We start from the raw sequence: 12,966 nt of genomic DNA, 5'->3' as shown, positions 1-12,966 counted from the left end.
TGTTTATCCTGACAGATCAGTCCCAACACTGTAATGTTTATCCTGACAGATCAGTCCCAACACTGCTACACTGTGATGTTTATCCTGACAGATCAGTCCCAACACTGCTACACTGTGATGTTTATCCTGACAGATCAGTCCCAACACTGCTACACTGTAATGTTTATCCTGACAGATCAGTCCCAACACTGCTACACTGTAATGTTTATCCTGACAGATCAGTCCCAACACTGCTACACTGTAATGTTTATCCTGACAGATCAGTCCCAACACTGCTACACTGTAATGTTTATCCTGACAGATCAGTCCCAACACTGCTACACTCTAATGTTTATCCTGACAGATCAGTCCCAACACTGTAATGTTTATCCTGACAGATCAGTCCCAACACTGCTACACTGTAATGTTTATCCTGACAGATCAGTCCCAACACTGCTACACTGTAATGTTTATCCTGACAGATCAGTCCCAACACTGCTACACTCTAATGTTTATCCTGACAGATCAGTCCCAACACTGCTACACTGTAATGTTTATCCTGACAGATCAGTCCCAACACTGTAATGTTTATCCTGACAGATCAGTCCCAACACTGCTACACTGTAATGTTTATCCTGACAGATCAGTCCCAACACTGTAATGTTTATCCTGACAGATCAGTCCCAACACTGCTACACTGTGATGTTTATCCTGACAGATCAGTCCCAACACTGTAATGTTTATCCTGACAGATCAGTCCCAACACTGTAATGTTTATCCTGACAGATCAGTCCCAACACTGCTACACTGTAATGTTTATCCTGACAGATCAGTCCCAACACTGTAATGTTTATCCTGACAGATCAGTCCCAACACTGCTACACTGTAATGTTTATCCTGACAGATCAGTCCCAACACTGTAATGTTTATCCTGACAGATCAGTCCCAACACTGCTACACTGTAATGTTTATCCTGACAGATCAGTCCCAACACTGCTACACTGTAATGTTTATCCTGACAGATCAGTCCCAACACTGCTACACTGTAATGTTTATCCTGACAGATCAGTCCCAACACTGCTACACTGTAATGTTTATCCTGACAGATCAGTCCCAACACTGCTACACTGTAATGTTTATCCTGACAGATCAGTCCCAACACTGCTACACTGTAATGTTTATCCTGACAGATCAGTCCCAACACTGCAACACTGTAATGTTTATCCTGACAGATCAGTCCCAACACTGCTACACTGTAATGTTTATCCTGACAGATCAGTCCCAACACTGCTACACTGTAATGTTTATCCTGACAGATCAGTCCCAACACTGTAATGTTTATCCTGACAGATCAGTCCCAACACTGTAATGTTTATCCTGACAGATCAGTCCCAACACTGTAATGTTTATCCTGACAGATCAGTCCCAACACTGTAATGTTTATCCTGACAGATCAGTCCCAACACTGCTACACTGTGATGTTTATCCTGACAGATCAGTCCCAACACTGTAATGTTTATCCTGACAGATCAGTCCCAACACTGTAATGTTTATCCTGACAGATCAGTTCCAACACTGCTACACTGTAATGTTTATCCTGACAGATCAGTCCCAACACTGTAATGTTTATCCTGACAGATCAGTTCCAACACTGCTACACTGTGATGTTTATCCTGACAGATCAGTCCCAACACTGTAATGTTTATCCTGACAGATCAGTCCCAACACTGCTACACTGTAATGTTTATCCTGACAGATCAGTCCCAACACTGTAATGTTTATCCTGACAGATCAGTCCCAACACTGTAATGTTTATCCTGACAGATCAGTCCCAACACTGTAATGTTTATCCTGACAGATCAGTCCCAACACTGTTACACTGTAATGTTTATCCTGACAGATCAGTCCCAACACTGCTACACTGTAATGTTTATCCTGACAGATCAGTCCCAACACTGTAATGTTTATCCTGACAGATCAGTCCCAACACTGTAATGTTTATCCTGACAGATCAGTCCCAACACTGTAATGTTTATCCTGACAGATCAGTCCCAACACTGCTACACTGTAATGTTTATCCTGACAGATCAGTCCCAACACTGCTACACTGTAATGTTTATCCTGACAGATCAGTCCCAATACTGTAATGTTTATCCTGACAGATCAGTCCCAACACTGCTACACTGTGATGTTTATCCTGACAGATCAGTCCCAACACTGCTACACTGTCATGTTTATCCTGACAGATCAGTCCCAACACTGTAATGTTTATCCTGACAGATCAGTCCCAACACTGTAATGCTTATCCTGACAGATCAGTCCCAACACTGCTACACTGTAATGTTTATCCTGACAGATCAGTCCCAACACTGTAATGTTTATCCTGACAGATCAGTCCCAACACTGCTACACTGTGATGTTTATCCTGACAGATCAGTCCCAACACTGTAATGTTTATCCTGACAGATCAGTCCCAACACTGTAATGTTTATCCTGACAGATCAGTCCCAACACTGCTACACTGTAATGTTTATCCTGACAGATCAGTCCCAACACTGCTACACTGTAATGTTTATCCTGACAGATCAGTCCCAACACTGCTACACTGTAATGTTTATCCTGACAGATCAGTCCCAACACTGCTACACTGTGATGTTTATCCTGAAAGATCAGTCCCAACACTGCTACACTGTGATGTTTATCCTGAAAGATCAGTCCCAACACTGTAATGTTTATCCTGACAGATCAGTCCCAACACTGTGATGTTTATCCTGAAAGATCAGTCCCAACACTGCTACACTGTAATGTTTATCCTGACAGATCAGTCCCAACACTGCTACACTGTAATGTTTATCCTGACAGATCAGTCCCAACACTGTGATGTTTATCCTGACAGATCAGTCCCAACACTGCTACACTGTAATGTTTATCCTGACAGATCAGTCCCAACACTGTAATGTTTATCCTGACAGATCAGTCCCAACACTGTAATGTTTATCCTGACAGATCAGTCCCAACACTGTAATGTTTATCCTGACAGATCAGTCCCAACACTGTAATGTTTATCCTGACAGATCAGTCCCAACACTGCTACACTGTAATGTTTATCCTGACAGATCAGTCCCAACACTGTAATGTTTATCCTGACAGATCAGTCCCAACACTGCTACACTGTGATGTTTATCCTGACAGATCAGTCCCAACACTGTAATGTTTATCCTGACAGATCAGTCCCAACACTGTAATGTTTATCCTGACAGATCAGTCCCAACACTGCTACACTGTAATGTTTATCCTGACAGATCAGTCCCAACACTGCTACACTGTGATGTTTATCCTGACAGATCAGTCCCAACACTGCTACACTGTAATGTTTATCCTGACAGATCAGTCCCAACACTGCTACACTGTAATGTTTATCCTGACAGATCAGTCCCAACACTGTAATGTTTATCCTGACAGATCAGTCCCAACACTGTAATGTTTATCCTGACAGATCAGTCCCAACACTGTAATGTTTATCCTGACAGATCAGTCCCAACACTGCTACACTGTAATGTTTATCCTGACAGATCAGTCCCAACACTGTAATGTTTATCCTGACAGATCAGTCCCAACACTGTAATGTTTATCCTGACAGATCAGTCCCAACACTGTAATGTTTATCCTGACAGATCAGTCCCAACACTGCTACACTGTAATGTTTATCCTGACAGATCAGTCCCAACACTGTAATGTTTATCCTGACAGATCAGTCCCAACACTGCTACACTGTAATGTTTATCCTGACAGATCAGTCCCAACACTGCTACACTGTAATGTTTATCCTGACAGATCAGTCCCAACACTGTAATGTTTATCCTGACAGATCAGTCCCAACACTGTAATGTTTATCCTGACAGATCAGTCCCAACACTGCTACACTGTAATGTTTATCCTGACAGATCAGTCCCAACACTGTAATGTTTATCCTGACAGATCAGTCCCAACACTGCTACACTGTAATGTTTATCCTGACAGATCAGTCCCAACACTGCTACACTGTAATGTTTATCCTGACAGATCAGTCCCAACACTGTAATGTTTATCCTGACAGATCAGTCCCAACACTGTAATGTTTATCCTGACAGATCAGTCCCAACACTGCTACACTGTGATGTTTATCCTGAAAGATCAGTCCCAACACTGCTACACTGTGTACAGCCATCCTATCTATCCTATCTGAATGTATATAACATAGATTGTGGTGTATTATGAGTCTACTACATTTATTTCCTATAGAGTATTGGTGTACCATACAATCAATCCATTTGACTATCTGTATATTTGAGCATTTCCAATTGACTCTGTGTCAAACATAAAGAAAAGACAAAGTTCTGCAACGAAGTAGAAAATACTAATAGGATTTATTCAGTGGTATCAAAAACAACTACTAACAAACATAGAAAAAATAGATATGATATGATAAGAAATATATTACTTTAGTTCAATAAATATCACATAGGTAATCAGACAGACAGCAGTCTCTGGTGAATATGTTCCCCATCTTAGTGCTTTAGGGGTTCTGACTCTCTCCCAGAGCTGTTAATAATACAACATTCTAACAGAGCTAGTGTTAGCTAACAGCTGCTAACAGTACATGATGCTAACAGAGCTAGCATGATGCTAACAGAGCTAGCGTTAGCTAACAGCTGCTAACAGTACATGATGCTAACAGAGCTAGCGTTAGCTAACAGCTGCTAGCACTACAGAGGCATGGTGCTGTTTCAGAGGTATCTGATGGTTGGTTGGCTGTTTCCCCCAATATTGTCAGGATTGTCAGGGTCTCATGGTGTTTTATAAAAGGCATCCATTTGCATGTGAATGGGGCTTTCCCGTCCACTTTAAACTAAACCTTCTGGCGCTCTCCGAGACGAGCTGGCTGATTGGCCAGAGATCAAAAATACATTCATTGTTCGTCAACAATAAAGAGTGTGAGGAGTGATTTATCAAAACCTGCGTCGTTTGGCCAGGCGTTAGCGTGATTCCCTCAGGAAGACAGCTCGTTTTTGTGTGAACAAAGCTGTGGGACATTGAAAGTAATTCATGATTCCTGAGAGGGAGGGTTTACTTGCCCATTTTGTTAAGAGTTGTGGCAGGTAATTTTTTTATTGTGATTATCAAAATCTGACCACTCTCATTAAATGACTTTGCATATTTGACAACGTTATTTGAATACAATCTCTTTCATTAAAATACTTCAAACTTCCTTTAAAGGATTGACCCTTCCCCCAGTCACCTTCAGCCTATTCCATTGACTTCTCTGTCTCTTCCTAGAAGTTGAGGGTATTCTAGAAGTTGAGGGTATTCTAGGAGTTGAGGGTATTCTAGGAGTTGAGGGTATTCTAGGAGTTGAGGGTATTCTAGGAGTTGAGGGTATTCTAGGAGTTGAGGGTATTCTAGGAGTTGAGGGTATTCTAGAAGTTGAGGGTATTCTAGGAGTTGAGGGTATTCTAGGAGTTGAGGGTATTCTAGGAGTTGAGGGTATTCTAGAAGTTGAGGGTATTCTAGGAGTTGAGGGTATTCTAGGAGTTGAGGGTATTCTAGGAGTTGAGGGTATTCTAGGAGTTGAGGGTATTCTAGGTAGATCTGTGGGTGTCACTCCTTATTCTACAGAGGATGTTGTGATAACCATACTGCCATATTGGTAGCGAGAGAAACTCCTTTCAAGGCAATGGGGCGGACCTGTGGATTTAACCCATAAACTGGGCGGCAGGTATCTTAGTGGTTAAGAGCGTTGTGCCAGTAACCGAAAGGTCGCTGGTTCTAATCCCTGAGCCGACTAGGTGAAAAATCTATCGATGTGCCCTTGAGCAAGGCACTTAACCCTAATTGCTCCTGTAAGTCGCTCTGGATAAGAGCGTCTGCTAAATGACAAAAAATGTAAATGTAAAAAAATTTAAACTAGGCCACTTGGATTGTCTCTCCAAAAGTTGGCCCTTTTGTCCAGTGATGCCAGGATCACTTCTTTATGACCGTTACACCAGGAAGGGCATCAGTGACCTTTACACCAGGAAGGGCATCAGTGACCTTTACACCAGGAAGGGCATCAGTGACCTTTACACCAGGAAGGGCATCAGTGACCTTTACACCAGGAAGGGCATCAGTGACCTTTACACCAGGAAGGGCATCAATGAGGGTTCCATCAGTTCTAGAACTCAACGATTAGTCACCTGTAGTTGAGTGACACTGACAGTCCAGTGGCAATGACCCTGGCACTACCCTGATACTACCCTGATACTACCCTGGCACTACCCTGATACTACCCTGTCACTACCCTGTTACTACCCTGGCACTACCCTGGCACTACCCTGATACTACCCTGATACTACCCTGGCACTACCCTGATACTACCCTGTCACTACCCTGTTACTACCCTGGCACTACCCTGGCACTACCCTGGCACTACCCTGGCACTACCCTGGCACTACCCTGGCACTACCCTGTTACTACCCTGGCACTACCCTGGCACTACCCTGTCACTACCCTGGCACTACCCTGTTACTACCCTGGCACTACCCTGTCACTACCCTGTCACTACCCTGTCACTACCCTGGCACTACCCTGTCACTACCCTGTCACTACCCTGGCAATGACCCTGTTACTACCCTGTCACTACCCTGTCACTACCCTGGCACTACCCTGGTCACTACCCTGTTACTACCCTGGCACTACCCTGTCACTACCCTGGCACTACCCTGGCACTACCCTGGCACTACCCTGGCACTACCCTGTCACTACCCTGGCACTACCCTGGCACTACCCTGGCACTACCCTGTCACTACCCTGGCACTACCCTGTTACTACCCTGTCACTACCCTGTCACTACCCTGGCACTACCCTGTCACTACCCTGGCACTACCCTGGCACTACCCTGGCACTACCCTGGCACTACCCTGTCACTACCCTGTCACTACCCTGGCACTACCCTGGCACTACCCTGTCACTACCCTGTCACTACCCTGGCACTACCCTGTCACTACCCTGGCACTACCCTGGCACTACCCTGTCACTACCCTGTCACTACCAGTATTGTGACAGTACAGTTCAAGTCCAGGCTAAGACAGACAACCCTCCATATGATCCTACTCTCCACCTTAGCAGCTGGGTGAGGTGGTGATGGGGCTGTGGAGGAAGGAGAGCTGTCCATGTCCAGCAGAGCCGTGGATGGGGATAGACACTGGGAAGTTAAAGACCGTACTGCTCTTCCCCAGGGCAGGACTCCCGGCCTCCGACGAGCAGGACGACGTAGCCAGGACCTGGGACTCAAACCGCAGCAGTTGGCCCATGAAGCTGAAGTTAGGACTGATGATGCTGCGCCGCTGCTTGACGAACTCGAAGGCCTCGTCCAGCTTCACGCGGTTGGTCCTCATCAAGTAGGCCAGACAGATGGTGGCGGAGCGGGAGATGCCGGCTTGGCAGTGGACAAACACACGGCCGCCTTTATTACGGATGGAGTCTATAGGAGAGAGAGAAGGAGAGGGGAGATTAGTACGGATGGAGTCTATAGGAGAGAGAGAGAAGGAGAGGGGAGATTATTACAGATGGAGTCTATAGGACAGAGAGAAGGAGAGGGGAGATTATTACAGATGGAGTCTATAGGAGAGAGAGAAGGAGAGGGGAGATTAGTACGGATGGAGTCTATAGGAGAGAGAGAGAAGGAGAGGGGAGATTAGTACGGATGGAGTCTATAGGAGAGAGAGAGAAGGAGAGGAGAGATTAGTACGGATGGAGTCTATAGGAGAGAGAGAAGGAGAGGGGAGATTATTACGGATGGAGTCTATAGGAGAGAGAGAAAAGGAGAGGGGAGATTATTACGGATGGAGTCTATAGGAGAGAGAGAAGGAGAGGGGAGATTAGTACAACGTTCAACTATGTGTCAATGAAAAATATTCAACTTAGTTCTTCTGTAAGTGTGGGACAGTTGTGTAAATTGTTGCCAGATTCTAAAAGGTTTCTCTTTGACTGTGTTAGATTAACATTGGTCCTTTGTAGCTCAGTTGGTAGAGCATGTCACTTGTAACGACAGCGTAGTGGGTTCAATTCCCGGGACCACCCATATGTAAAATGTATGCACGCATGACTGTAAATTGCTCTGGATTAAAGTGTCTGCTAAATGGCCTACACAGTATTATATATTACAATTACCTAGCTATGGCTATTCCAGTTACACTAACAAGTCTGTCATAAGTCTGTCTACACTGTCCTCCTTGCTCAGTCAGTAGACCTGCTTCCCGTTCGGAACAGTTTGTGCATATATTATGACGATTTTGTGACAATTCTATGATGTTTTTCTTCGTTCTGGACTTCGGTGAGGGTTTTTTCAGCTGTTCAGGCACACAAAATGTTTTCTCGAGGCAAGCCGAAGTTGGTAGCCCCTTCGTCGGTGATTGATCAACAGTAGGGATTCTTCAATAAAGTATTTGTTGTCGTTCAGAGACGACTCGTTTTCATGCACATTGTTTCATTGAGAAATACTGCACCAAACATCTTAGTTAGATGTCAAATTGTGCGACTAAGATTTCCTCTGCAAAAACATCCAAATTAATGACATTTATTGAGATATCTTAGATTAATTCTGACTATTTTGAGGAAGTGTATACTGGCTACGGCATCTCAAAATGTACAAACAGTACTATTGCCGCTTTTTTCTTGTTTTTCAAGCGAGTATGCGAGCACACTCGTTCGGTTACCCTAGACGAGTTCGGTTACCCTAGACGAGTTCGGTTACCCTAGACGAGTTCGGTTACCCTAGACGAGTTCGGCTACCCTAGACGAGTTCGGTTACCCTAGACGAGTTCGGTTACCCTAGACGAGTTCGGTTACCCTAGACGAGTTAGGTTACCCTAGACGAGTTCGGTTACCCTAGACGAGTTAGGTTACCCTAGACGAGTTCGGTTACCCTAGACGAGTTCGGTTACCCTAGACGAGTTAGGTTACCCTAGACGAGTTCGGCTAGGTGCCAGCCGAACTGAAGCATGTGGAAGCCTTAACCACAGCAGGAAGTGACCAACATCCTCTTTGCTCAGTCGTTAGGCCTACTAAGCCACAGCAGGAAGTGACCAGCATCCTCTTTGCTCAGTCGTTAGGCCTACTAAGCCACAGCAGGAAGTGACCAACATCCTCTTTGCTCAGTCGTTAGGCCTACTAAGCCACAGCAGGAAGTGACCAACAGAAATGTAGGTTATTCCTCCTGACACACGTTCAGTTGCCAAATCACCCTCCATAGTGTTGCTAACGGACCCATCTCATTAACCCAGGTAGGGGGCAGTTAGATGGGTCTGGGGGGGGGGCTATTCCCCAAGGAGAGGGGGGCAGAAGGGGACAAAGGGGGGTTAGCTGCCCCCCTGCTGGGGTTATTAATCTGGGAGAAAGGCCGGCCGTGAGCCTGGTGGAGAAAACTGCCTTTTGTCCTGACAGAACAAAGAGATGGAGGGGAGAGGAGGGAGCTGCATTCAACCATCAGCCTCTCTCTGGCTGCGTCCCAAACGGTACCCTATTCCCTTTATAGTGCACTACTTTAGACCCGGGCCCATAGGGTTAACACTACTTTAGACCAGGGCAGTGCACTATAAAGGGAATAGGGTGCCATTTGGGATCTGCTTCGTGGCTCCCACATGATAAGGGACCCTCTGTTGGGTCTGCTTCGTGGCTCCCACATCATAAGGGACCACCTCTTTAAAAGGGGGGTCTAGTAGAGGGGTGGATGGGGTGTGATGATGTCAACACCATTGTGGTGGAGCAGGGAGCCCTGGCTCAGACAGCTGGTCGGGGTTTTGGAGGGAACTTTTTTCTATTTAAATCCAAGTCATTGAATGGAGGAGAGGAGGGAGGGATGGAGAGAGGGGGTTGGCTGTTGAGTTGTAGTAGTTCGTTTTCCCGCCAAGCCAATGGCTTCCATGACTACAGCTGTGGTTGCCTTGCTTGGTGATTGTGTCCTCTGTTTGTCAGTTAACTAGAGCTATGAGAGAATTAAAACTGAACTAGTTCGCTAGCTACTTACAATGACCGTGATATCGTGACCTGCGCAAAGCATAGTTCTGAGATATTGAGCATCAAAGTTTTCACATCTCAGAACTGTTTTGTAGTGAATTCTTCTTTCATAAACCCATTAAGGTCCTCATCTTAAAGGCACCTAAAGTGCAGAGTATCAAAATCCACAAATTCAGTTTTTTTTTTATGGGGGTGCAATCGCAGATAGCACCTTATGGCTCTGAAATGTCAATCTGGGTTCAGCCATATAGTTCTATCTGATACATCTGAATTAGACGTTTTTAAGACAACTGTAGCTATTTAAATAAATAAATGATAGAATAACACTATTTTACCAAGATAGAGATAGAGAACACATCATCAAATACATTAAGAAATGCATTATGATCATCAGACGAATTACTGTCATCACGGAACAACGATGTGGCCACGCCATTTACTTTAAGATTTCTGACAGTGTTGTTTTTTTATTTTGCTTGCGTGCCGTTATCGCTGGCTAGACTAGACCATGCTTAGAGGGAGATGGCAAAGACATGTTCTGATTGGTCCGTCTGTATTTGTTCAGGCTTGTGATTGGCTTGCAGATGGAACCTTAGAGCGCCAAGTTCAAATGGGTTTATGCAGATAGAATTTTCTAGTTTTCCATTTTTTTTTCACTTAAAATGTACTTTTTCAAAAATCTAACTTCACAGACATATGAATAACAATCTAAAGATAAATTATATGTGAATAGCTAATTGTTTACAAAAATGTCAGATATAACCTTATACGTAGTTCCAAAGTCTCAATACGTTTTCTTACCTAGCTACCTGAAGTTGAATACACTGACTGTTAGTCGCTCTGGATTGGAGTGTCTGCTAAATGTAATGTAAATGTAGCCTAAGACAGTTAAGACACTCACCGATAAACTCTATGGCCTCGTTGAACCAGGAGGAGATGTCAGCCTTGTGGTTGTCCTCTACAGGGATACTCTTGTACTGGAAGGACTCTTCAAAGTGGTTGGGGCAGTTAGCTGACACGTTGATAAGAGCAGTGATACCCAGCATGTCTAACATGTCCTTTCTGGAGGCATGGTAGGCACTGCCCAGGTAGAGGAAGGGAAGGATCTCCACTGGACCACCCTGGAGAGGAGGAGTGGAACAGGACAGAAAACAGTCAACCACCAGCCCTAAAGAGTTAGGCTGTAATAAAGTTAGTCTAAGATGTCAAAATATATAGTTTGATGACACACTGACACTGTTTTGAGAGTAATAACGTGTCAAAGTGTTATTGGAGATGAAGATAGGAACAGAAACCAATGTCAAATCCAAGCCTATAAATACGTATGCCTATGTGGTCCTCTGTAGCTCAATTGGTAGAGCATGGCGCTCATAACGCCAGGGTAGTGGGTTCGATCCCCGGGACCACCCATACGTAAAAAAATGCACACATGACTGTAAGTGGCTTTGGATAAAAGCGTCTGCTAAATGGCATATTATTATAGCCTACCAAATTGAGGTTAGTTTAAGATGGCAGAATCTATTGTTTGATGACACACTGACATTGGTTTATTTACTATACAGGTAAAAGTGTTGTTACACAGTAATAACATACAAAATACATGTTTAAAAAGAAAACCTACCTGGTCATAAAGCGGTGTCCTGCATGGACTGTCGGCGCTGTCTGGCCGGGCGCTGAGGGGCAGACTCAGTCCCTGTGGAGCTGACGGCTTGGTGCACATCTCTGGATACTCGGAGGAGAACGTGTCAAAACCACCTAAACAATGACAAGAACGGACGTAAGGATGCCGCTAAATGACGTAAGGATGCCGTCCAACAGTCCCGTCACCATCTCAGTTACAGGACGTAAGGATACCGTCCAACAGTCCCGTCACCATCTCAGTTACAGGACGTAAGGATACCGTCCAACAGTCCCGTCACCATCTCAGTTACAGGACGTAAGGATACCGTCCAACAGTCCCGTCAGTTACAAGCAGCTGTATAGTGGCTATTTTGGCACAGTCACAGCGTTCACCTCATAACTGACGTAGGCCTACGCAACGGCACATTTGTTGTGCGCCGATTGCTTCATCAACATGGAGAAGCCTAGGCTACATAAAAAAGCTACTATAACACGTTTATAATAAATCTAATTACCTTTGAGAAAGAAGACACTAGCTCCACACGGGTCTCGGCACAGAGCTGTCACGGCGAGCATTAGAGTCCCGTCCTTCTTCACTTGGCCGAAGTCCAAACTCCGATCATCCAGAAACACCACCGACCGATACTCCCCTGAGAGAAGCCGGTTCCGCGTGTCCTCGTTGGGCACGATGTGTCCCACCCCCAGCCCCCCTCTGGCCCTCCGGCGGACTATAGTACTGAAGCGGACGTTGGTGGACCCGGAGATGTGAGAGGAGTTGAAGGAGAAGAATGAGCGGCAGTCCAGGACCAGACAGCCCGGGTCTTCACCCTCCAGAAGCCCGCGGAGGGACACGGCATCGATGCTGGGGACTTCCATGATCACCATAGTAGGAGGGCGGCGGGCGGAAAATGCCAAATCCAAATACATAGACTGTGGAAAAGGCAAAGAAACCCCTGGGTGGTCGGTGTCACCTGTTCGTCTCAACACTTGTGAGGTTTTCTTCTTTTAAGTCACAAGTAGATTTCTTCTTTTGAAACAGTTGAATGTTATTTTGTTCTCCTTAGCTTATTTGAGGTTTTCCCAAAATGAAGGTAAACTGAGAGATAAATAAATCAGTAACAATGAATAAATTTAGAATAAAAAATTAAACAATCCGTCCCTCTTCTCGGGTGTATTTTCTTTGGTTGTTTCTTGTTTATAAAAGTATTATTTTTCAGTCCCGAGGTTGTTCTGAAAGAAGCCTGTGAAAATGACTTATATAGTACCCCGTGAAGGAGAAACCACTGACGTCAGACTTCCCTTCCTGGCACACTGCCCGCTCCAGTTTGCACATAC

General features: G+C 44.9%; 1 protein-coding gene across 1 annotated transcript; it reads right to left on the bottom strand.

The window, feature by feature from the left end:
• Positions 1-4,366: 4,366 nt before the first annotated feature.
• On the bottom strand, positions 4,367-12,863 carry LOC311107798 (dual specificity protein phosphatase 1-like). Its single transcript, XM_084150350.1, has 4 exons — positions 12,147-12,863; positions 11,633-11,766; positions 10,913-11,132; positions 4,367-7,477 (listed from the first exon to the last, which is right to left on the bottom strand). Exons 1-4 carry the CDS (start codon positions 12,556-12,558, stop codon positions 7,116-7,118), a joined length of 1,128 nt encoding a protein of 375 aa, XP_084006476.1. The 5' UTR covers positions 12,559-12,863; the 3' UTR covers positions 4,367-7,115.
• Positions 12,864-12,966: the final 103 nt, after the last annotated feature.

The sequence above is a fragment of the Coregonus lavaretus genome, assembly GCF_964263955.1.
Source record: "Coregonus lavaretus genome assembly, chromosome: 32".
NCBI lineage: Eukaryota > Metazoa > Chordata > Actinopteri > Salmoniformes > Salmonidae > Coregonus > Coregonus lavaretus.
Note: the sequence above shows the minus strand (reverse complement) of the source record. Positions and strands in the feature narration are given on the sequence as shown.

What these genes read in the sequence shown, in the direction of transcription:
- LOC311107798 (XM_084150350.1), bottom strand. Translation starts at nt 12,558, where the DNA reads ATGTATTTGGATTTGGCATTTTCCGCCCGCCGCCCTCCTACTATGGTG. An exon ending in TAGTGTCTTCTTTCTCAAAG is followed by an intron (nt 11,767 to 12,146) that starts GTAATTAGATTT and finishes GTCATTGTTTAG; the next exon opens with GTGGTTTTGACACGTTCTCC. An exon ending in CGAGGCCATAGAGTTTATCG is followed by an intron (nt 7,478 to 10,912) that starts GTGAGTGTCTTA and finishes TCTCTCCTATAG; the next exon opens with ACTCCATCCGTAATAAAGGC.